We start from the raw sequence: 20,687 nt of genomic DNA, 5'->3' as shown, positions 1-20,687 counted from the left end.
ATTTGAGGACAGAATTATATACAGTCATGGCTCTCTTTTCCTCCATAATCGAGGGTTCAAAGCCCGTGGGGTATCTGGTCTTTTGGAGGTTAAGCCAGGCCTTGGCCTCCTTGCCTGCTTGGAGCGCGCTCCTAGCCAGCTACTCAGAAGGGGTGGAAGCCTTCACAGAGATTAGGGTGAGGCTGGAAAGAAGACCAGCATATCACAGCATGGGGAGAGGGAAATCACCTTTAATAAGATGGGAGTGTGCTGAAAGCTCAGGTGTGGGTAGGAGCTGGGCACCCAGACGAAGAGGATGCTGATCAAGCACCCACCCCAGACACTGCCTGCTTCCCAGTGATGCAAAGCAGGCTCTGAGGTGGGTCAGGCAGGCATGCTGGCAGGGAGAGGCTGCCTCCTGAGAATCCCCGGGGCCCTGGGGGTGTGTGGTGCAGGACCCAGAGGAAGGCTGCCTGTGGACAGACACTCCTGCAGGCTCTCGTTCAGCTCCTGCCTGCTGCGAGAGAAAAGGTTACAGGCTACTTGCATCTCTCCTTTATGGGCTTTTGAAAAACCAAGACTCTCGTGCTTGTCTTGCTACACTCACTGCACCACAGCCTCCCCTGTTCTTGGACTTTCTGCGGCTCTTTGGCCTGCTGCATATGGTCCACGCTTTCCCCCCGGGCATGTAAGGTCTGTCCTAGTGGCTCCAGGCTGATTGCCACCACTGCACTCCTGTGCATGTGCTGAAGCCTGTGAGCATTTCCACCTTGTGCTTTTTAAAGCTTAGCTCATTTTACTCCTCCTCCAGGACCATCCCAGCCCACACGGACTCTTCTTGTCTTGAAATTCCACCAACAAAGATTGTCAGTCTCATTGCTGAGGCCCTTAGCACACCCCACATCTCTAAATGGTGCACGTTCATTCAGCAAACACACACCAGGCAAAACTAGTGACCTCCTCTCACTTTTTCAGATCTCTGCCCAATTTCACAAAGGTCCCGCCCTTTGCTCCAACACTACTGAACTTGCCACTTTGTCTCTAAAATATTATGTTTTTCTCATACCTCCCTGCCTTTTCTCATGCTGTTCCCTCTGCCTCTATGCCTTTACCTATCTTGTCAGGGTGGAAAACTCCTAGTCACCTTAATGACCATATCAAATGTCCCTTCCAGGTTGATTCCCTAACCAAGGGGGGTCAAGTGTGTTCTGCATTCTTGTAGCCCCTCAGCTTCCTAACATCATGGCATTGACTACACAGGGTCAGTTAGACCTGTGTGAGTGAGCTCCATGAGAGCAGGACCCAGATGGGGCTGGGGGATGAGCAGGTGGTCAGTGGTGCTTGGTGAGAGAATGGGCCCTATCCTGCACTGTGCTCTTTGTGATTTGGGGACTGGGCAGGTCCCCTCTGGGCTGAAGTGTCCCCTCTCCTAAATCCAATGGCTATAGCTGAGAACCAGGAGATGCCAGTGCTGTGGGAAGTCCTACTCACGGGGTGGCCCACCTGAAGTGCACGTAGCTGAAGAAGCCTACAGTCTGAATGAGGAGGAAGAACAGGAAGATGCCAGGATGCAGGCACGAGGAGGCCCTTGGGGGCTGGCCAGGTGGGCGGGGGGCCTTGGCTGCTGCCTTCTGAAAGGGGAAAGTCTAAGGTCCTAGCTTAGTTTCTTACTCAAAAGGAGGGGGAGGACCTGGAATCTAGGCCATGTGCATGCTCCGTTTCCTTTCCCCAGGCTTGGGGTGTCCTGGCTCTCATCCAGGGAACTTGGAGAGGGGGCAGTGTACAAAGCTGCCTCCCCCACCCCAGCTCCCATGGCTGCATTTGTGGGAACAGCTGGGAAGGCCTGGGATCATCAAGGGGCCCAGGGCTCAAGAGAAGAGAAAGAGAGAAGTAGAGAGCCAAAGACAGGGTGAGCAGGGTGAGAGCGAGGGAACGAGGATGGGACAGGGCATGGGGAAGATCCGATTCCACCACTGGACTCAATGATCTTGGACACGGCCCACCCCATTTGGATTGAGGGGTGTCCAGGGCCCTGCTGGTGCTGAGTCTGTGGGACTCTCCAGAGAGCAGAGAGGGCAGAGAGAAGATGAGATGCGTGCTGGCATGTATGCATGCACATACAGACACTGACACAGGCACAGATGTTCTTGCCAGCAGTCCTGGGAGGGGAGGGCAAAGGCAGGATGGCTCGGGGCTGCCAAAGTGCTAGAAGAAGGGTGACTGAGCCCAGACATCAGGGTTGGGGACCCCATGCTCCCCACTACTTCCCCCTCACCGCCGGGCCCTGAAGCTCCTTCTGCAGGAGGCCCAGGATGTGGTCCAGCTCTAAGAAATGATGCTCAGTGCCCACAGGCAGGTAGGAGACCTGGGCTTCTGCGGCCATGCGGACAGCTGCATCCCTAATCGGGGGTGGAAACCAAGTAAGATGACTCATTACCTCTTTTGCTTCCACGCAAATGGCCTAATCATTTCCCATCTCCCCAGGGGCAGCACATGGGTGAGGAACAGGTACCATCCATGGGGCCCCTTCTTGGGGACTGGTCTTTTCTCCTCCAACCTTCTTCCTAGATCCTGAGACTTTAGCTCAGATAAAGATCTCCCTAAAGCTATCTGTGTCAACCCCAGGCTCCCCGGCTCTGCCTTCCATCCTGGATTTAACTCCTTTCCTTCTTCTCATCTAGGTGCCTCTCCACCCCCAACCCTAGCCATCTAGCTCTGTGTGTACAGGGGGGCTTTAGGCTTCAGGTTGGGACGCATGCCTCCTCCACGGCATCCCCAGAACTCCCCCAACCCCCAGGGCTCCAGAGATCCAGCCTAGAGTGGGATAACAGGAAGCTAATGCGGGCACAAAACCAAGTCAGGGACTGCCTCCTCCAGCTGGTCTGGTCTTGGCTGTGCTCCCTCTCCAAGAGCCCCCATCAAAATGCCCCTCATCCCAGGAGCTGCCACTGAAGGAACACTCAGATTTCTTAACCCTCCTGAGGGTGGGAGTGTCTGAGGCGGCCTTCATGATGGGCTTCTCCTGGAGAGAATTGCTTTTCAACAAGGACTTGCAAAACATTAAACTTGATTCAGTTAAATTCAAGTCAACTCAACAAACCTAACTCCACCCCCAGCCCTTCCAATTGACAGGCTGTGTGCTGGGCACTCAGGAAATGATGGAAAGAATGAAGGGCTAATGGAGGAACTTCAGGCAGAGAAACAAGGTAGTGGAGGGGTCCCCACCGAGTCCCTTACCTCATCTCTTGCAGGGCCTGGAGCAGAGTCCTCTGTCCATGGAGCAGGGCATCGACCTTAGCAGAGTCCTGCAGGAGGGCCAGCCTCTTGTCTAGGGCCCAGGACACAGCCCCTCTCTTGTCAGAGCCCACCTTCCCAGGTTCACTGCAGCCTCTTCCTTCCAGAGGCCTTCCCAGATTGCCAGGCCTTCCTTATTTGGACACACTGTGTTTCTCTGACCTCATCCACAGGGGCTTCCCGCATTCCCCCTCCACTCACACCCCTCTCCCCAGGGGTGGTGGTTTCCTCCCAACAGTGGCCACTTCAGGGTTTTCTCAAAATACCTCTCCCTTCTTATTTATTTGAGATGGAGTCTTGCTCTGTCGCCAGGCTGGAGTGCGGTGGCACAATCTCAGCTCTGTGCTACCTCCGCCTCCCAGGTTCAAGCGATTCTTTGGCCTCAGCCTCCCAAGTAACTGGGACTACAGACGCATGCCACCATGCCCAGCTAATTTTTGTATAATTTTTGTATTTTTAGTAGAGACAGAGTTTCACCATGTTGGCCAGGATGGTCTCGATCTCTTGACCTCGTGATCCGCCCGCCTTGGCCTCCCAAAGTGCTAGGATTACAAGCGTGAGTCACCACGCCAGGCCAAAATACCTCTCCCTTCTAAAAGTGGTTCTGTCCCCTGAAGGAGGCAGAGGCCCAGCCCAGTCCTCTCTTTCCTGGTTCGCCCAGGGCACTATCCAAGCTGGGGCCAGTGCTGGTCAACACCCAGTGTTTGGGTCCCTGCCTTACTGAGTGGTGTCCAGGGCCTGAGGGTAGGATCAGAGAGGCCTGGCCCTGGAGTGTGAGTCCCCTCCCCTTTTCCCCACACTAGCAGCCCAGCCTAAGCTGCTCTGACACAAGATTAAAACCTCGAGCTGTCAGAGTCCAGCAAAGCCCGCAAGAGCTGCTGGCCTCCTCTGCCCAGTATCTAACACCTTGGCTGAGTTTAGCTCTCAGGCCCCCAGGCTGGGCATGACCCGAGGCATGACTCCCTGGGGGAGGAGCCAGATGGCAATGGAGATGAAATGAGGCTTCTGGTGCAACTGAGCATTAAGCAAGCCGTATGCAAATTGCATGTGAAGCTACATGCAAATTAGCACCTAGTCTATTTCTGTCATTCATCTACAGAGCCGAGTCCAAATATCTGGCATCTCCTCTCCCCAGCCCCAGCCTCAGCCCCAGCCCCGTGCGCATTTGGTTGTGCAGAGATGCCATCCCGCATTCTGCCATACCCCATCCTGTGACCTGCAGCATTTCATCCCTGCCCTCCTTTCCCTCCAGGCCTTAGGGAGACCAGTTGCTTACTACAGTGCTTGCTCCTCTTTCAGGCCCGCAGGTGGAGCCTTGGATGCCTGTGGGGCTACTCACCCAGCCTCCATCAGGCCTGGCTTGGCCTGGGGGCCCCAGCTGCTTCTTCCATTGCCTCTCAGCCTGGGCCAGCTGCTCGGAGAGACCCCGCAGAGCCTGAAGGATCTGGCTGTGTCTGCCCAGCGTCTCCTCCAGGTCAAAGAGCCTTTCCCCTGGGGATTAGGGCAGAGCTGGGATGGGCAGCCAGCCATGGTGGCATAACACAGCCTATCTTATCTTTGGGGGGGCTTCTTGGAGGAGGTGCCAGAAGGTGTGGCTGCTGTCTCTAAGACCCTCTCCTGGAAAATGAGTCTGAGTGGTAAGGTGGAGATAGGACAGAACAGTTGGGCCCAGGGCCTGCTTAGATATGGCCTCCTCAGGCCTCAGTTTCCCTTCTGATTAAAGGACTCCTGGTCATAAGGGTGGAGGATGCTGTGACACTCAGATGGGCGCCACCTGCCTGCTCTCTCAGTCCCTACCTTCTCCTTGAGCTTCAGAGCCTGACTTTGGAGTTACATCCTCCCTGGTGCCCAGGCCCAGCCTTGCCCGCAGCCCTTCCAGCTGCCTCGCCAGACGGAGCTGCTCCATCTCCAGGAAGGGCTGAGGGGGAACCTGGGGGAGGAAGACAGAAAGTCGGGCCCCAAACACATGGGACATCCAGAGGCGAGGGGAGCCTTCCCACAGGCTTCCCCACGAGCCCAGTCTCCCTCCCTGGCCATCTGGCCCTGCGGTTTCCAGCCCTCTGAGTTCTGCCTTCACACAGATCCCCACCCTCTTCCCTCCCTGCTGTGGCCTCAGGCCTGTATGTGCTGATCCGCGGCTCCTTTAAGCTCATCTCCTCCAGGCAGCCTTCCTTGAGCCCCTGGCTTGTTGGGACCCCTCCTCTGTGCTCCCACAGCCCCCTGTGCCTTTTGAGACCTGGCACTGATCACTCTGAACTGTAATGTCACAGCCTGAGCCAGCCAGCCTGTGAGGCCTTGCAGACCGGGCCTGGCCCACAGCACTGCCCAGCACAAGGTCTGGCCTGAGCAGAGCTCAGAGGCCAGGTGGAGGTAAGGGCTGGAATGGCAGGTCTGAGGGCACCATGACATGGGCAAGGGCAGGGTCCCTGGGCTGCCATTCCCAGGTAGGCCAGGGCTGGCATCACCTCTGGGCTGGGCTCACTCAGGCTGAAAGTCAGGAAGGACAGGACATCATGATCATCTGGAAGGGGACAGATGAAGGAGAAGTAAGACCCCTCCACCCAGCAGCCCCCTTGCTCAGCCTCCACCTTCACTGCCATGATATCCCACTGAGGCAAGAGGGGTGACTTTGGGCCATCACCTGATGCTTGTCTTGCTCACTTCATAGGAAAGATGTGAGGGTTGACAGGTAGATGGGTGGGTGGTGAGGGCTGAACCTCACACTCAGTCAGAGGCAGGCCCCTGTGAGTGGCAGAACTGGATGATCCCAAAACATCCTGGGCTACAGCCATGGCAGCAAACCAAGTGACACCCTCAGGCCCCCAGAGCACAGTGGCTAGTAGCAACTGCGCGGTGGTAGTAGCAACTGCGCGGTGGCCACCTCTCCAGCATAGCTCTGACCATATCACTCTCCTCCTCAGAAACCAGACTAAGGTCCTGGCATTCAAGGACTCCCACGCTCTGGTTTCCCTCGGCTTTCCCACTGTGGGATCCTCTGTGGACTCTCCATGGCATCACATCTCTTTGCTCCATTTTCCTAAATGTCCCTCCTTGCTGTCTGTCTTCCACTTGTCCCACAGCTCCCAGCTAGGGGCACTTATGGGGACAGCACTGAAATCAAAGTTTCTCTTGTTTTATCCCATTTGAGACTTGCAAGTCTCAAGGCAGACGTGACTTCTCCCAAGGGGCGTGGAGGCCCAGGTCATGTGGTGAAGTGGCTGATGCCACCCCAGTGCGCTTTAGAAGGTGTGCTCAGGGTGATTCATTCATCACTGCCCTTCTGCTCTTACCTGACCAGTGGGATCCTCACCTGCCAGGATGCCGGTGGCTGCTGAGACCCCAAAGAAACCTCCAGGGACCAAAAGCAGGGGCCCCACATCCACACAGAACTCATCTGGATCACTGGGAGTGAGGCCGCTGTTCAAGGACACCTGAGGGACACAGAGGGAGTGAGCGGTAGGGGGTTGTCCCTACCTCTGACTCCCTGGCTCCCCTGGCCATAGGAGGGCAGGTGGCCCTAGGGCTTGGTATCAGAATGGCATGGAGGTGACCAGCACTCCTGGTCTCATGTGAGCCCTTACATGTATGTGCTCTGGGTGAGTGTTAGGATTCTGTGTAGGGATCCCCTGTGGATGTTGGCCCGTGTGTGCTAGGGGCCTCACGTGGTGTCACAGGCACTGGTATGTTGGGGCCATGGGCACGCACACACAGCAGCTCTGTAACTCAGAGCCCTATCAGAAGCAGGAAGTGACTCACGCGCAGCCTCTGCCCCCAGTAGGTGATCCGTGCTCTGAAGGGATGTGGCCGGTTCCGGAAGTCCCAATGACAGGAGCCCAGCACTTGGCTGGCTCCATACCTGTGGGCAGTTTGTTCATTTGTTTGTTTTTGAGAAAGAGTCACACTCTGTTGCCCAGGCTGGGGTGCAGTGGTACAGTTGTGGCTCATTGCAACCTCTGCCTGCTGGGCTTAAGTGATCCCCCCACCTCAGCCTCCCAAGTAGCTGAGACTACAGGCATGCACCACCACACCTGGCTCATTTTTGTATTTTTAGTAGAGATGGGGTTTCACATTTTTGGTCAGGCTGGTCTCGAACTCCTGACCTCAAGTGATCCACCCATCTTGGCTCCCAAAGTGCTGGGATTGTAGGAGTGAGCCAACACGCCTGGCCTTTGTGGGCAGTTGGAATCCAGTTGAGGATATACAGGACTCAAGGCCTGGCCAGTAAGGGCAGTCCCAGAAGCCACTCTGCCCAGATCTGCTGTGCCACCTCCCTTTCCGCTGGGTGAGCTGGCATGGGATAGGTACCTTGTCTAGCTTGAGTCTCCCTTCTTGTAGCCTGCTCCCTTGGCAGAAGAGAGAGGGGCAGGGGAAGCAAGCCCTGCCTGGCAGATGTTGGGACTTGGATTTACAGAAGGGACCAGGGGCCTCCCTGTGGCCCGTCCTCAAGGGGACAAAGGCCTGGACTAACAATGCAGTTTCTGCCCTCCATCCCTCCGACCCACCTATCACCCTCGTCCTATCACCCGTCCCTCCCTCCTTCTTCTCTCTCTCTCTCTCTCTTTTTTTTTTCTGAGATGGAGTCTTGCTCTGTTGCTCAGGCTGGAGTGCAGTGGCACAATCTCAGCTTACTGCAACCTTTGCCTCTTGGGTTCAAGTGGTTCTCCTGCCTCAGCCTCCCGAATAGCTGGGATTACAGGTGCTTGCCACCATACTCGGCTAAATTTTTTTTTTGTTTTTAGTAGAGACGGGGTTTCACCATGTTGGCCAGGCTGGTCTCAAACTCCTGACCTCAGGTGATTCGCCCGCCTCAGCTTCCCAAAGTGCTGGGATTATAGGCGTGAAACACTACGCCTGGCCCCTCCCTCCTTCTTCTCTTAAACTCCAAGTCCCCTGTGCCTCTGGCTTCCCCTTCCTCTCCCAGCTGACTCAGGACGGATGACCTGGACATGTCCTGGCAGCCAAGGACAATGTGACCAGGCTGCCTCCCTGACGGGTCGGCATGGCAGGCTCTGGGGAGTCAGGAGAAGAGTGTTAAACGCTGAGTGTCTCTGGACACCTCAGGCTACTCACAGCAGAGCGTCTGACAGTGCCGCCTTCCGCCAAGAGGGAGGCAGCACAGGGCAGGGGAGAAGCCAGCACCAGAGCAGCCACCTGGGTTTGTGCCCCGAGCTGTGTGACCTTGGGCAAGCCATCTCATCTCTCCAAACCCCAGTGTTGCCATCTCTAAAATGAGGATGGTAATTGGAACGACCTCATAACAATGTTATGAGGGTTAACTAAGACAGTAAATGAGAAGGACGTGGTGCTGGGCCTGGCATACAGTCAGCTCACTCCGTAAATGCAGGCAATTACTCTAATTGTTATGAGCCGAGAGAAGGTTGCTGAGAGACACTGACAAACCGGCCCAGCTACTGAGGAGGCATCCGGGCGGCTGGGGAGGGACAGAAGCCAAATCATCTGGGAAAGCGAAGGGACAGCTAAGCAGGGAAGAGCGGGGACCCTTCAGGAGTAAGTCTGGGCTCAAAGTTCAGCTCTGCCCACAGCACGTCCCTTCCCCTCTCTGGGGCTCAATGTCCTGACCTGTAAATGGGACGAATAACCCCCACTTATGGAGGGTATTGGAGATGGGATGAGATCATGGGAGTGAAGATACTCATCACAGGCCACAGCCTGTGTCATTTCACCTGGGGCTGTTGGGTTGCAGGAATCAAGCCCCATGGGTGTGGGCTTCGCCTGAGTGAGAGTCCAGCAAGGATGGCAGCTCTGGGAGGGTGGGCCCCCTGCTGGAGTAGGCTGGGGCAGGGGCTCGGATGGGGGGGATGGGCCCCTCCCAATGCAAAAATGGAGGTGAGGGGTCGGTCTAGACAGGCCCTTACCCAGGCTGCTCAGAGGGGATGTGCCCATCGCTGGCCAGCACACGGATGGCAGGACTGTTCTGCAGGGAGATGAGAAGCAAGCCTGAGCTGCGGCCACGGCGGGAGGGGGAGGGTGTGGGCGGGAGGGGGGCTGGCAGGCAGGAGACAACTACGCACCTGAGTATCCTCTGCTGAGGAGTCAAAGAAGATCCCGATGCCGTCCCATGAGGCCAGCCCCCCGAGGATAGAGCCTACATGGCCCCTGCCCTGGGTGTACCACACGGCCTGTAGGTCGCCAGCCCCTCAGCTCAGGGAACCGTGTGAGATACTGGGACCCCAGGGCTCATCACCTGCCTCCCTGACCCACCCTGCTCTGTCAGCTCTGGGAGAGGACACTCACCATGCCCTGGGCTCCCCGGCGCCCCAATCCCGTCACCCTCATCTGCACCTCTACTTCCCAGGCAGAGAAGAGGACAGAGGCCCTGCTCCACACGGCGCCACTCTGGTTCCTCATGGATGGTGTCAGCCGCACTTCCTCCAGGCCCAGGATGGCGTCTGTGGACCAGACCAGTTCAAGCCCCAGGCCCCACTATACTCCAGTTCCCCCTTCACTCTCTCTCAACGGCCTGGGCTGGGCTCCCGGAAGAGGAAGAGACAACGCCAAGGCCTGCCATTAAATAACCAGCCAGCCAGGGAAGCAGGAGTCAGAGCCCAGCACAGCTGGAGGGGCCTTTGCCGGGGAGGGCAATGAATGCCAGCACTGTCCGCGTCGTCAGTGAAGCCTCGCTGCAGTGTGTGTTGTCTGTTTTTATAAGACCGCATCTAACAGATGAGGAAACTGAGGCTCAGAAAAGTTAAGGAACTAAGTGGATTGGATGGAATTCAGCTCCCTATGACTCCTAAGTGCAAGCTTTTTCCACCACGAGAGAGATTTGTGTCTAACTCTTCCCATTTCTCAGATGAGGAAACTGAGGCCTTGTGACAAAAAAGGAAGTGCCTGAGACCACAGAACACAGGAGAGCACTTTAGGAGAAGTAACTGCAAGGAGGCCCAGGACTCTAGGCTGTGGCCAAATGAGGCCGGAGCTTCCTGGTGGACAGGACCTAGGGGCATTCCAAGGTGAGGAAAGCAGGAAAGCAAAGTTGCGGAGGTGAGAACCGGCCTGCAGAATGGCGATGAAAGAGTGCAGGACGGAGTGTGTGTGTGAGAATTGTCACTGGCGGTGGTGGGGTGGGGAGGAAGGAGCCCTGCATGGCAGGACGGAGGAATGGGAGAGAAACTGAGGCAGTCTTGGCAAGAACTGGGGGCAGGGAACTCAGAGGCCCTACTCCAGCGCGCTCCCCACCCTCCAACCTGCCAGCCTGGAACCTGGCCCAGGGCCCAGACTCTGCCAGGACGTTCTGGAGGCTGCTAATCCCGCCTGTTTGCTCTATAGAGCAAAGGCCAGGGATGGGGGTAGGGAGGCTCAGAGCTGCAAGGCCACAAGTCCCAGGGCCTCTGGAAGCTGTCACTGCCTCTGAAATCCTTGCAGGAGGCAAGGATTGCCCACTGTCTACTACACTTTCAGCCTTACGAGGCCTGTGGGTGAGACCTTGCCCCAGACCATGGGCCCCTTCAGCCTGGCTCTACCCTGTGTCTCTGGGCTGGGCACAGAGGAGCATCAGGGTGAACCAATGAATGAATAGACAATGCACACATCACTGGGTGATCTTGGAGAAGGTGCCTCTGTTCCCTTACATGATCTGTGACACCCAGACTTGGCAAGACCCAGAGCAGTGAGCGTTGTATAAGCTTGCCATCCTGGTCTTGAGGCAGGGGCCGGTATGGTGTTGTGAGAAACAGCCCACTTTTTTGTTACCTCCTGTGTCTTTATGAAAGAGGACTGGAAGAAACCCTACTGATAGGGCCTATCATCTTAAAGGGATATATTTTGGGCTGGGCGCAGTGGCTCACGCCTATAATCCCAGCACTTTGGGAGGCGGAGGCGGGCGGATCATCTGAGGTCAGGAGTTCGAGACCAGCCTGGCCAACATGGTGAAACCCCGTCTCTACTGAAAATACAAAAATTAGCTGCGTGTGGTGGCACGCACCTGTAATCCCAGCTACTCAGGAGGCTGAGGCAGGATAATCACTTGCATCTGGGAGGTGGAGGTTGCAGTGAGCAGAGATCACACCATTGCACTCCAGCCTGGGCAACAAGAGTGAAATTCCATCTCAAAAAATAAAAAAATAAATAAAAAGGGATATTTTTTCCTGGCCTTAGTCAGGAATCATGCCATTTCTCAGAACTAACTTTTTTTTTTTTTTTTTTTTTTTTGAGACAGAGTCTGGTTCTGTGGTGCCCAGGCTGGAGTGCAATGGCAGGATCTCGGGTTCAAGCAATTCTCCTGCTGCAGCCTCCCGAGGAGCTGGGACTACAGGTGCGTGTCACCACACCCAGCTAATTTTTGTATTTTTAGCAGAGACGGGGTTTCACCATTTTGGCCAGGATGGTTTCAATCTCTTGACCTCTTGATCCACCTGCCTTGGCCTCCCAAAGTGCTGGGATTACAGGTGTGAGCCACTGTGCCTAGCCAAGAACTCACATCTTATAGACAGAAATCCACAGCTGATCTGCTTTCTATCTTTGCTTTGCCTGCTAAGAGGCTCAGAATTAAATTTATGGCCTAACTCTGAGGTGGACAGACCTCACAGCCTATGTTTTGGAAGCCATGCTCCTAGACTATTTCATGCTCCACTCTAATCCTCATTGTCCTTGCTCACTCCTAATGTAAGCAAGCTCCCTTCTATCTTGTAGTTCCATCATCACAAATCCTTTTTGGAACAAGATCTGGTAGAAGACACACTCTTTGTAGGTCCAGGTTTGGAAGTCCCTGAACACAAACCTATGGGCTAAGATGCTCTCATGCCTGCTTCCACCCACAACACACATACAGGGAAAGGCTGGTGCCCACTCACCTGGAATGAGGATGCCTCCCTCCAGGTAGCCCCCAGTTCTCATGGCCAGCCACAGGCCTGCTGGGATGGAGCCAGGAGAGTGGAGGTTTGTGCTGGTCCACATTGCCTTCTGTGTGTCTGGGACTTAGTGTGTGAGCATGTGTCTGTGTGTTCACAGGTCAGAGAGACAGAGGAAGGGCAGGGGTCCAAGGAGAGGCAGAGGAGAAGAGAGAAGTCCTGCCGCAGGGAAGCAGAGAGGTAGAGGAGAAACAGCCTGGGCAGGGGTCGGGGGTGTTGAGGGGGTGGAGCAGGAGACAAGCCTGGGAAGGGTCCTGGGGTGCCTGGCACTGTCCCAGGCCCTACCCCACCCTGGACAGAGGATGGCTGTGACAGACCCACTCCCCACCAAGTCACAGCCCCTCCAGCACTTTGAGGGACCCTGGGCATGGCTGGTCCCCATCCCTGCCCCTCACCTCCATGATGGCTCCAGAAGGGTATTCCAGCCCCAGGCAATGCCAGCCTTGGGCCTTTGAAGCTGAGCTTGTATTCAAACCTGCGCAGAGGAGGACGCGCCGTCTCAGGACTGTGGGGTTCCAGGAGCAGGAGGAGAAGGCAGAACAAGGGACCTGGACCACTGACCACCGGCATTGTGAAGGCGCCTGATGTCTGGGCCCTGGGGTAGATCATAGCTGAGAGGCCGGGGAGAGGATCCTGGGATAGGGCCAGGCAGGGAGGAGCTGGGGACTGGCCAGGAGCTGGGTTTTGGCACTGTCCTCTCTCTCCCTCTCCAGCATAGACATCCTGTTCCTTCCAGGCCTGCTGTCAGGCCCCGCCCCTCCCTCACCTCCAGTCTGACGTGAGCAGCGGGACCCCTCAACAACCCGAGCTCTGCCCCTGCTCCTGACTCAGGCCGTCCTTCTATCTCCCCTCACATCCAGCAGCTGGATGTGGTGGAGGGAGGGGGGCACCCAGGGTTGGGCTCCACCCTTCAGCAGCCCTGGCCTCCCCTCCCAGTTAGGGAGACACACATCCTGCCTGTGTCCTCCAGCATGGGTGACACGTCTATCTGGACACCCATCCTTCTCTCCTCCCTGCCCCCTCTCTTCCTCTCCCTCATTCCCCCAGGCTCATCCTTCCAGGCAGCCTGGTTTCCTCAACAAATGCATTACATGAAAAAAAGAAAGGGAGTCTTTAGAGACAGCACAAAAACGCAACGTGCAGACCTTGTTTGGAGCCAAATTTTAACCCAACTGGGAAAACAAAAAAAAAGATATTGGGGACATTTGAACAATGGATATTTTTGAACAATGGATATTTGACTATACTGAAGAATTGTTAACAAATTTTAGGGCCGGGCACCGTGGCTCATATCTGTAATCCTAGCACTTTGGGAACCCAAGGTGGGTGGATCACCTGAGGTCAGGAGTTCAAGACCAGCCTGGCCAACATGGTGAAACTCCGTCTCTACTAAAAAAAAAAAAAAAAAAAAAAAAATTAGCCAGGCGTGGTGGTGCATGCCTGTAATCCCAGCTACTTGGGAGGCTGAGGCAGGAGAATCACTTGAACTCGGGAGGCAGAGGTTGCAGTGAGCGGAGATTGCTCCATTGCACTCCAGCCTGGGTGACAAGAGTGAAAATCCATCTCAAAAAAAAAAAAAAATTAAGGACTAATATGGTATTGTGGTTATGTTTTTTATTTTTTATTGTATTTATTTATTTATTTATTTATTTGAGACTGAATCTCGCACTGTCGCCCAGGCTGGAGTGCAGTGGCGCGATCTGAGCTCACTGCAAGCTCCGCCTCCTGGGTTCACACCATTCTCCTGCTTCAGCCTCCCAAGTAGCTAGGACTACAGGCACCCGCCACCACGTCTGGCTAATTTTTTGTATTTTTTAGTAGAGACAGGGTTTCACTGTGTTAGCCAGGATGGTCTCGATCTCCTGACCTCGTGATCAGCCTGCCTCAGCCTCCCAAAGTGCTGAGATTATAGGCATGAGCCACCGCGCCTGGCCTTTTTTTTTTTTTTTTTTTGGATACGTGGTGTCTTCCTATGTTACCCAGGATGGACTCAAACTCCTGGGCTCAAAGGATCCTCCTGCCTCCTGAATAGCTGGAAATAAAGGCATGAGCCACCACGCCTGGCTTGTGGTTATTTTATTATTATTATTTTTTTGAGACGGAGTCTCGCTCTGTCACCCAGGCTGGAGTGCAGTGGTGCGATCTTAGCTCACTGCAAGCTCCGCCTCCCAGGTTCACGCCATTCTCCTGCCTCAGCCTCCTGAGTAGCTGGGACTACAAGCACCCGCCACCACGCCCGGCTGATTTTTTGTATTTTTTTTTTTAGTAGAGACGGGGTTTCACTGTGTTAGCCAGGATGGTCTCGATCTCCTGACCTCGTGATCCGCCCGTCTCGGCCTCCCAAAGTGCTGGGATTACAGGCATGAGCCACCGCGCCCGGCCTGTGGTTATGTTTTTAAAGTGTTGTCTTTTGGAGAAACATACAAAAGCTTTACAGATGAATTGCTGTAATGTCGGGGATTTGCTTCAAAATATTCCAGGGCTTGTGGGGAGCAGGTGGGGTAGAGATGAGACAGAACTGACCTTGAGTTGGTAAGTGCTGAAGCTGGATGGCAGGATGCAGGGCTTTCTTATATCTTCTCTCTACTTTTATTATTATTATTATTATTATTTTTTTTTTTTTTTTTTTTTTTGAGACGGAGTCTCGCTCTGTCACCCAGGCTGGAGTGCAGTGGCCGGATCTCAGCTCACTGCAAGCTCCGCCTCCCGGGTTCACGCCATTCTCCTGCCTCAGCCTCCCGAGTAGCTGGGACTACAGGCGCTTGCCACCTCGCCCGGCTAAGTTTTTGTATTTTTAGTAGAGACGGGGTTTCACTGTGTTAGCCAGGATGGTCTCGATCTCCTGACCTCGTGATCCGCCTGTCTCGGCCTCCCAAAGTGCTGGGATTACAGGCTTGAGCCACCGCGCCCGGCCTTACTTTTATTATTTTTTTAAACAAGGTCTCACTGTCACCCAGACTGGAGTGCAATGGCAGGATCGTAGAGGAGCTAAGACTATAGGCATGCACTACTGTGCCTAGCTAGCTATTTGTTTTTTGTTTTTTGTTTTTTTTTTTTGAGACAAATTCTCACTCTGTCGCCCAGGGTGGAGTGCAGTGGCGTGATAAAAGTTGGTTTTCCAGAATGACTCATTTGCCAAGAATTCTGGATAGCTGAAATTTTACTGTGCTTTGGAGGTTCCCAATAGGAGTCAGTGACTGAAGCTTTACAAATGGATTAAAATCAAAGTTGTGAAATGTTAAATGTGGGCCGGGCGCGGTGGCTCAAGCCTGTAATCCCAGCACTTTGGGAGGCCGAGACGGGCGGATCACGAGTTCAGGAGATCGAGACCATCCTGGCTAACACGGTGAAACCCCGTCTCTACTAAAATACAAAAAAAAAAAAATTAGCCGGGCGAGGTGGCGGGCGCCTGTACTCCCAGCTACTCGGGAGGCTGAGGCAGGAGAATGGCGTGAACCCGGGAGGCGGGGCTTGCAGTGAGCTGAGATCCGGCCACTGCACTCCAGCCTGGGCAACAGAGCTAGACTCCGTCTCAAAAAAAAAAGAAATGTTAAATGTGAAATGTTAGGACATGCTATAAGAAATCATTTCACAGGCCGGGTGCAGTGGCTTACACCTGTAATCCCAGCAATTTGGGAGGCCGAGGCAGGCGGATCACCTGAGGTCGGGAGTTCAAGACCAGCCTGACCAACACGGTGAAACCCCGTCTCTACTAAAAATACAAAATTAGCCAGGAGGCTGAGGCAGGAGAATCGATTGAACCCCTTGAATCCAGGAGGCAGAGGTTGCGGTGAGCCAAGATCGCGCCATTGCACTCTAGCCTGTGTGACAAGAGTGAAACTCTGTCTCAAAAAAAAAAAAAAAGCCGAGCGCGGTGGCTCAAGCCTGTAATCCCAGCACTTTGGGAGGCCGAGACGGGCGGATCACGAGGTCAGGAGATCGAGACCATCCTGGCTAACCCGGTGAAACCCCGTCTCTACAAAAAATACAAAAAAACTAGCCGGGCGAGGTGGCAGGCGCCTATAGTCCCAGCTACTCAGGAGGCTGAGGCAGGAGAATGGCGTAAATCCGGGAGGCAGAGCTTGCAGTGAGCTGAGATCCGGCCACTGCACTCCAGCCCTGGCGACAGAGCAAGACTCCGTCTCAAAAAAAAAAAAATAAATTAAAAAAATAATAATAAATAATAATAATAAAAGATACTATTTTGCAACACCAAGCCTTCACCTGCCTCCATCTGCTCCTCCTGCCTTGACAGCCACGCTGGTGGATAGGTGGTCCATTCTGTCCCCGCCTCCTCACTGGATCCTCAAGCCCCTGGCTTCCCGCTGCTGTCCCCACCACTCCATGGAAAACGCCCTTACAAAGGCCTGAGCAGTGATGCCTGTTCTTTGGTCCTAGGAGACCCTTCTCAACCCAGTCTCTGCTACTTGAAATGCTGCTGACATCCACCTTTTCTCCATGACCCCTCCTGCACCCTGAGTCCCCCCAAGGCCCACCTGCTTCTCCCCCTGCCCCTGGCTGCTCCCTTCACTACTCCCTTGCCAGCTGCTCTCCGTGCCTACCTGCATAAGCCTCAGGGCTTGCTTCTCCCCAACCCCACACTCCCTGACCAAGCTGCTCCATGCCCTGACTTCAAGCACATCCCTGTGCGCACCTTCAAATCTACTTCTAGCCAGCCTCTCCTGGAAGACTTGAATGAATGTGTCTCTTTGCAGGGGATATCCCTGCTTGGATGTCTCTAAGGCCCCCAGGAATTCCAAACTGAATTCCTCTTCTCCAGCCCCTTCATCTTCCTCCAGGCCTCAGGTCTCCCAGGCGGCACCACCCCCTTACACCAGAGTGGAACTGCTCCCATATCCTTCCCTCTGCCTCATCCCCACATCTAGCCGTAGGCAGGCTCTTATATTTGTTCTTGCCATTCATACTGTGTTACCTGGTTCCTTAACCTTGTCAAGTCTTAGTTTTCTTATCTGTAAAATGGGAGCATTAATGGCATATACCTCCAAGAATTGTTTGAAAAGTAACATGAAACGTATTTAGAACAGGGCCTGGCAGACAGTGCTCAGCTCAGTAGGACAGCAGCTCCTTCATCCTCCTCTTCCCCACTACCTGCTGACTGCAGCCTCCTCACTGTCTCCCAGACTGCAGTGAGAAAGGTCTTTCTAAAATGCAGATCTGGGCCGGGTGCAGTGGCTCATGTCTGTAATCCCAGCACTTTGGGAAGGCCAAGGCGGGTGGATCACCTGAGGTAGGAGTTCCAGACCAGTCTGACTAACATGATGAAATCCCGTCTCTACTAAAAATACCAAATATGCATGATGGTGCATGCCTGTAATTCTAGCTACTTGGGAGGCTGAGGTAGGAGAATCGCTTGAACCCGGGAGGCAGAGGTTGTAGTGAGTCGAGATTGTATCATTGCACTCCAGCCTGGGCAACAAGAGTGAAACTCTGTCTCAAAATAAATAAATAAATAAATAAATAAATAAATAAATAAAAATACAGCTCTGGGCCGGGCGCGGTGGCTCAAGCCTGTAATCCGAGCACTTTGGGAGGCCAACACGGGCGGATCACGAGGTCAGGAGATCGAGACCATCCCGGCTAACCCGGTGAAACCCCGTCTCTACTAAAAAATACAAAAAACTAGCCGGGCGAGGTGGCGGGCGCCTGTAGTCCCAGCTACTCGGGAGGCTGAGGCAGGAGAATGGCCTAAACCCGGGAGGCGGAGCTTGCAGTGAGCTGAGATCCGGCCACTGCACTGCAGCCTGGGTGACAGAGCGAGACTCCGTCTCAAAAAAAAATACAGATCTGGCCATGCCACACCTCTGTCCTAAGCCCAATTGCTCCTGGCTATCTTCCCATAAAGTTGAGCGCCTCATTGGGCCTACAGAGGCAGGTGAGGTCCAGGCCCCTGCTTTGGCTTCAGCCTCGCTGGCTCCCAAGCCACACCCCTTGGCATCTGAGCCCCAGCAAGCTAGTCAGCTTGCTGTCGCACCTCACCACCTTTGGCCGGGCAGTGCCCTTCCTTTGCCAGGAAGGCCCTTGCTGTCCCTGCCTGTTCTCTGAGTGTCTGAGAAGCCTCCCTGCACTTCCCACCGCCTCTGCCCCACTGGTGGAGTGCTGGTAGCAGGTATTCCCCCACTTTTCCAGCCAGCAGACTGAGTCCTGAGAAGGCTCCTCATCAGTTCACAAGCTCCTTAAGGGTAGGATCTATGTCTTGCTCATCTGTGATGAGCCGGTGGCCAGAGCAGAGAAGGGAGAGATGAGAGAAAAGAAAGAGGAAAAAACAAGTAGAAACAGAAAGAGAGGCTGGGTGCAATGGCTCACACCTATAATCCTAGTACTTTGGGAGGCTGAGGCGGGCAGATCACTTGAGGTCAGGAGTTCGAGACCAGCCTGGCCAATACGGCAAAACCCTCTCTCTACTAAAAATACAAAAATCAGCCAGGTGTGGTGGTAATCCCACCTGTAATCCCAGCTACTGGGGAGGCTGAGACACGAGAATCGCTTGAACCCCGGAGGCAGAGGTTGTACTGAGCCGAGATCATGCCACTGCATTCCAGCCTAGGTGACAAGAGCTAGACTCCATCTCAAAAAAAAAAAGGAAAGATGAATGGGAACATCCAGCCACCTGGGCCTGCAACCCTCAGGGTCCCATTGGCTGAGCCCTGTCCTTTCACTCCTGTTTGTTTTATGCCTGACCCATCTCTCTTGTGTTGCTTGGTTGGCCCCTGTTGTGACCCTATAGCCACGGGCTTCATTGTAGGTTTCTGAACCCTGGCTAGCTTGGACCAGCTGTGAGAGCTGATTGATGGAATCCCCATCCCCCGCTGTATTCAGCGAAGTCAGGTTGGTAGCTTGAAATTGACCACAGTGAGAGTATTAACTCCACGGATATCAGCAAATGCTATAAATCAGAGCTACCCCACCCAGCCCGTGTCCTAGATTTGGATATTAAACATTCACCAGTGCACCACTGCCTGAGTCTCTCTTCTCTGCACTTTCGGAGGGACTATCCCTCTCCCATCTCAGGTTGGTTCCCCCATGTTCTGGCTTCCCACCACCCACCCCCTGCTCTAAGGAAGGCTCTACCATCTATATACCACCCCTCCTGTCTATATCTCTTGCCTTACTCTCAGTACTCAGTACGATTTGAAGGTCAATGTCCTTCCCTTTGGCAGCCAAATTTGCTCAAGACTCTGCTGTCTTAAATCTACCAGCTGGGTGCGGTGGCTCATGCCTGTAATCCCAGCACTTTGGGAGGTCAAGAGATCGAGACCAGCCTGGCCAACATACTGAAACCCCATCTCTACTAAAAATACAAAAATTAGCTGGGTGTGGTGGTGGGCACCTGTAGTCCCAGCTACTCGGGAGGCTGAGGCAGGAGAATCACTTGAACCTGGGAGGCAGAGGTTGCAGTGAGCTGAGATGGCAGCACTGCACTCCAGCCTAGGCGACAGATTGAGACTCCATCTCAAAAAAAAAAAAAAAAAAAAAAGAAAGAAAAGAAAAAAACTAAATCTACCACATCCTTCTGTCACTCTTCCTCTCTCATCTCCATTACAACTTCATTTCCCAGACTGTCCACCTCTTGCGTTGCTCACACCCTTCTCTAGTCACTGTGGAATCATCCCTTATCAACACAGGCGTTGTGGCTAAACCCGAGGGGCAATTTGACCGGGCACAGTGGCTCATGCCTGTAATCACAGCACTTTGGGAGGCCGAGGTGGATGAATCACTGAGGTCAGGAGTTCAAGACCAGCATGGCCAACATGGTGAAACCCTGTCTCTACTAAAAATGCAAAAATTAGCCAGGCGTGGCGGCGGGCACCTGTAATCCCAGTTACTCGGGAGGCTGAGGCAGAAGAATTGCTTGAATCCAGGAGGCGGAGGTTGCAGTGAGCTGAGATTGTGCCGGTGCTCTCCAGCTTTGGCGACAGAGTGAGACTCCGTTTCATAAATAAATAAATAAAACAAAACCAAGTGGCAGACTCAGCCTCCTTCTCTGTGCCTTCTGGGAGGCGGGGACCCTGGTGGCTTCCTCCTCTTGAAGTTCTTTTCCCTTGGCTTTTATGACATGGCACTTGTGTGGTCAACCTCCTCTTCTTGACCTTTTTTTTTTTTTTTTGAGATGCACTTTCGCTCTTGTTGCCCAGGCTGGAGTGCAGTGGCATGATCTCGGCTCACTGCAACTTCTGCCTCCCTGGTTCAAGCAATTCTCCTGCCTCAGCCTCCTGAGTAGGTGGGATTACAGGTGTGCCCCACCACCCCTGGCTAATTTTATATTTTTAGTAGAGATGAGGTTTCACCATGTTGGTCAGGCTGGTCTCTAACTCCTGACCTCAAGTGATCCACTGGCCTTGGCCTCCCGAAGTGTTGGGATTACAGGTGTGAGCCACCGCGCCCGGCTTCTTTGTAGTTTCAAAGCTTCACTTAAAACTCAATGTGTGGCTGGGTGTGGTGGCTCACACCTGTAATCCCAACACTTTGGGAGGCTGAGGCAGGAGGACCGTTTGAGCCCAGGAGTTCAAGGCTAGCCTAGGCAAC

The 20,687-nt window shown here is 54.1% G+C and overlaps 1 protein-coding gene across 20 annotated transcripts; it reads right to left on the bottom strand.

Moving 5' to 3' along the window:
- Positions 1 to 61: 61 nt before the first annotated feature.
- On the bottom strand, positions 62 to 12,910 carry LMAN1L (lectin, mannose binding 1 like). 20 transcript variants are annotated; one of them, XM_077939927.1, is made up of 14 exons: positions 12,705 to 12,910; positions 12,539 to 12,618; positions 9,529 to 9,683; positions 9,306 to 9,413; positions 9,150 to 9,208; positions 8,344 to 8,496; positions 7,030 to 7,129; positions 6,584 to 6,704; positions 5,739 to 5,794; positions 5,071 to 5,203; positions 4,613 to 4,764; positions 3,217 to 3,284; positions 2,255 to 2,378; positions 62 to 496 (listed from the first exon to the last, which is right to left on the bottom strand). In XM_077939927.1, exons 3-14 carry the CDS (start codon positions 9,640 to 9,642, stop codon positions 203 to 205), a joined length of 1,482 nt encoding a protein of 493 aa, XP_077796053.1. In that variant the 5' UTR covers positions 9,643 to 9,683; positions 12,539 to 12,618; positions 12,705 to 12,910; the 3' UTR covers positions 62 to 202. The 20 variants fall into 20 exon arrangements, with proteins under 20 accessions (XP_077796053.1, XP_077796054.1, XP_077796037.1 ...); XM_077939928.1 differs by having other exon boundaries at positions 9,306 to 9,395; positions 9,577 to 9,683; XM_077939914.1 differs by adding an exon at positions 1,483 to 1,607 and having other exon boundaries at positions 215 to 496; positions 12,539 to 12,878.
- Positions 12,911 to 20,687: the final 7,777 nt, after the last annotated feature.

This window comes from Macaca mulatta, chromosome 7, assembly GCF_049350105.2.
Source record: "Macaca mulatta isolate MMU2019108-1 chromosome 7, T2T-MMU8v2.0, whole genome shotgun sequence".
Classification (NCBI taxonomy): Eukaryota; Metazoa; Chordata; class Mammalia; order Primates; family Cercopithecidae; genus Macaca; species Macaca mulatta.
This window is presented reverse-complemented; position numbering and strand designations above follow the sequence as displayed.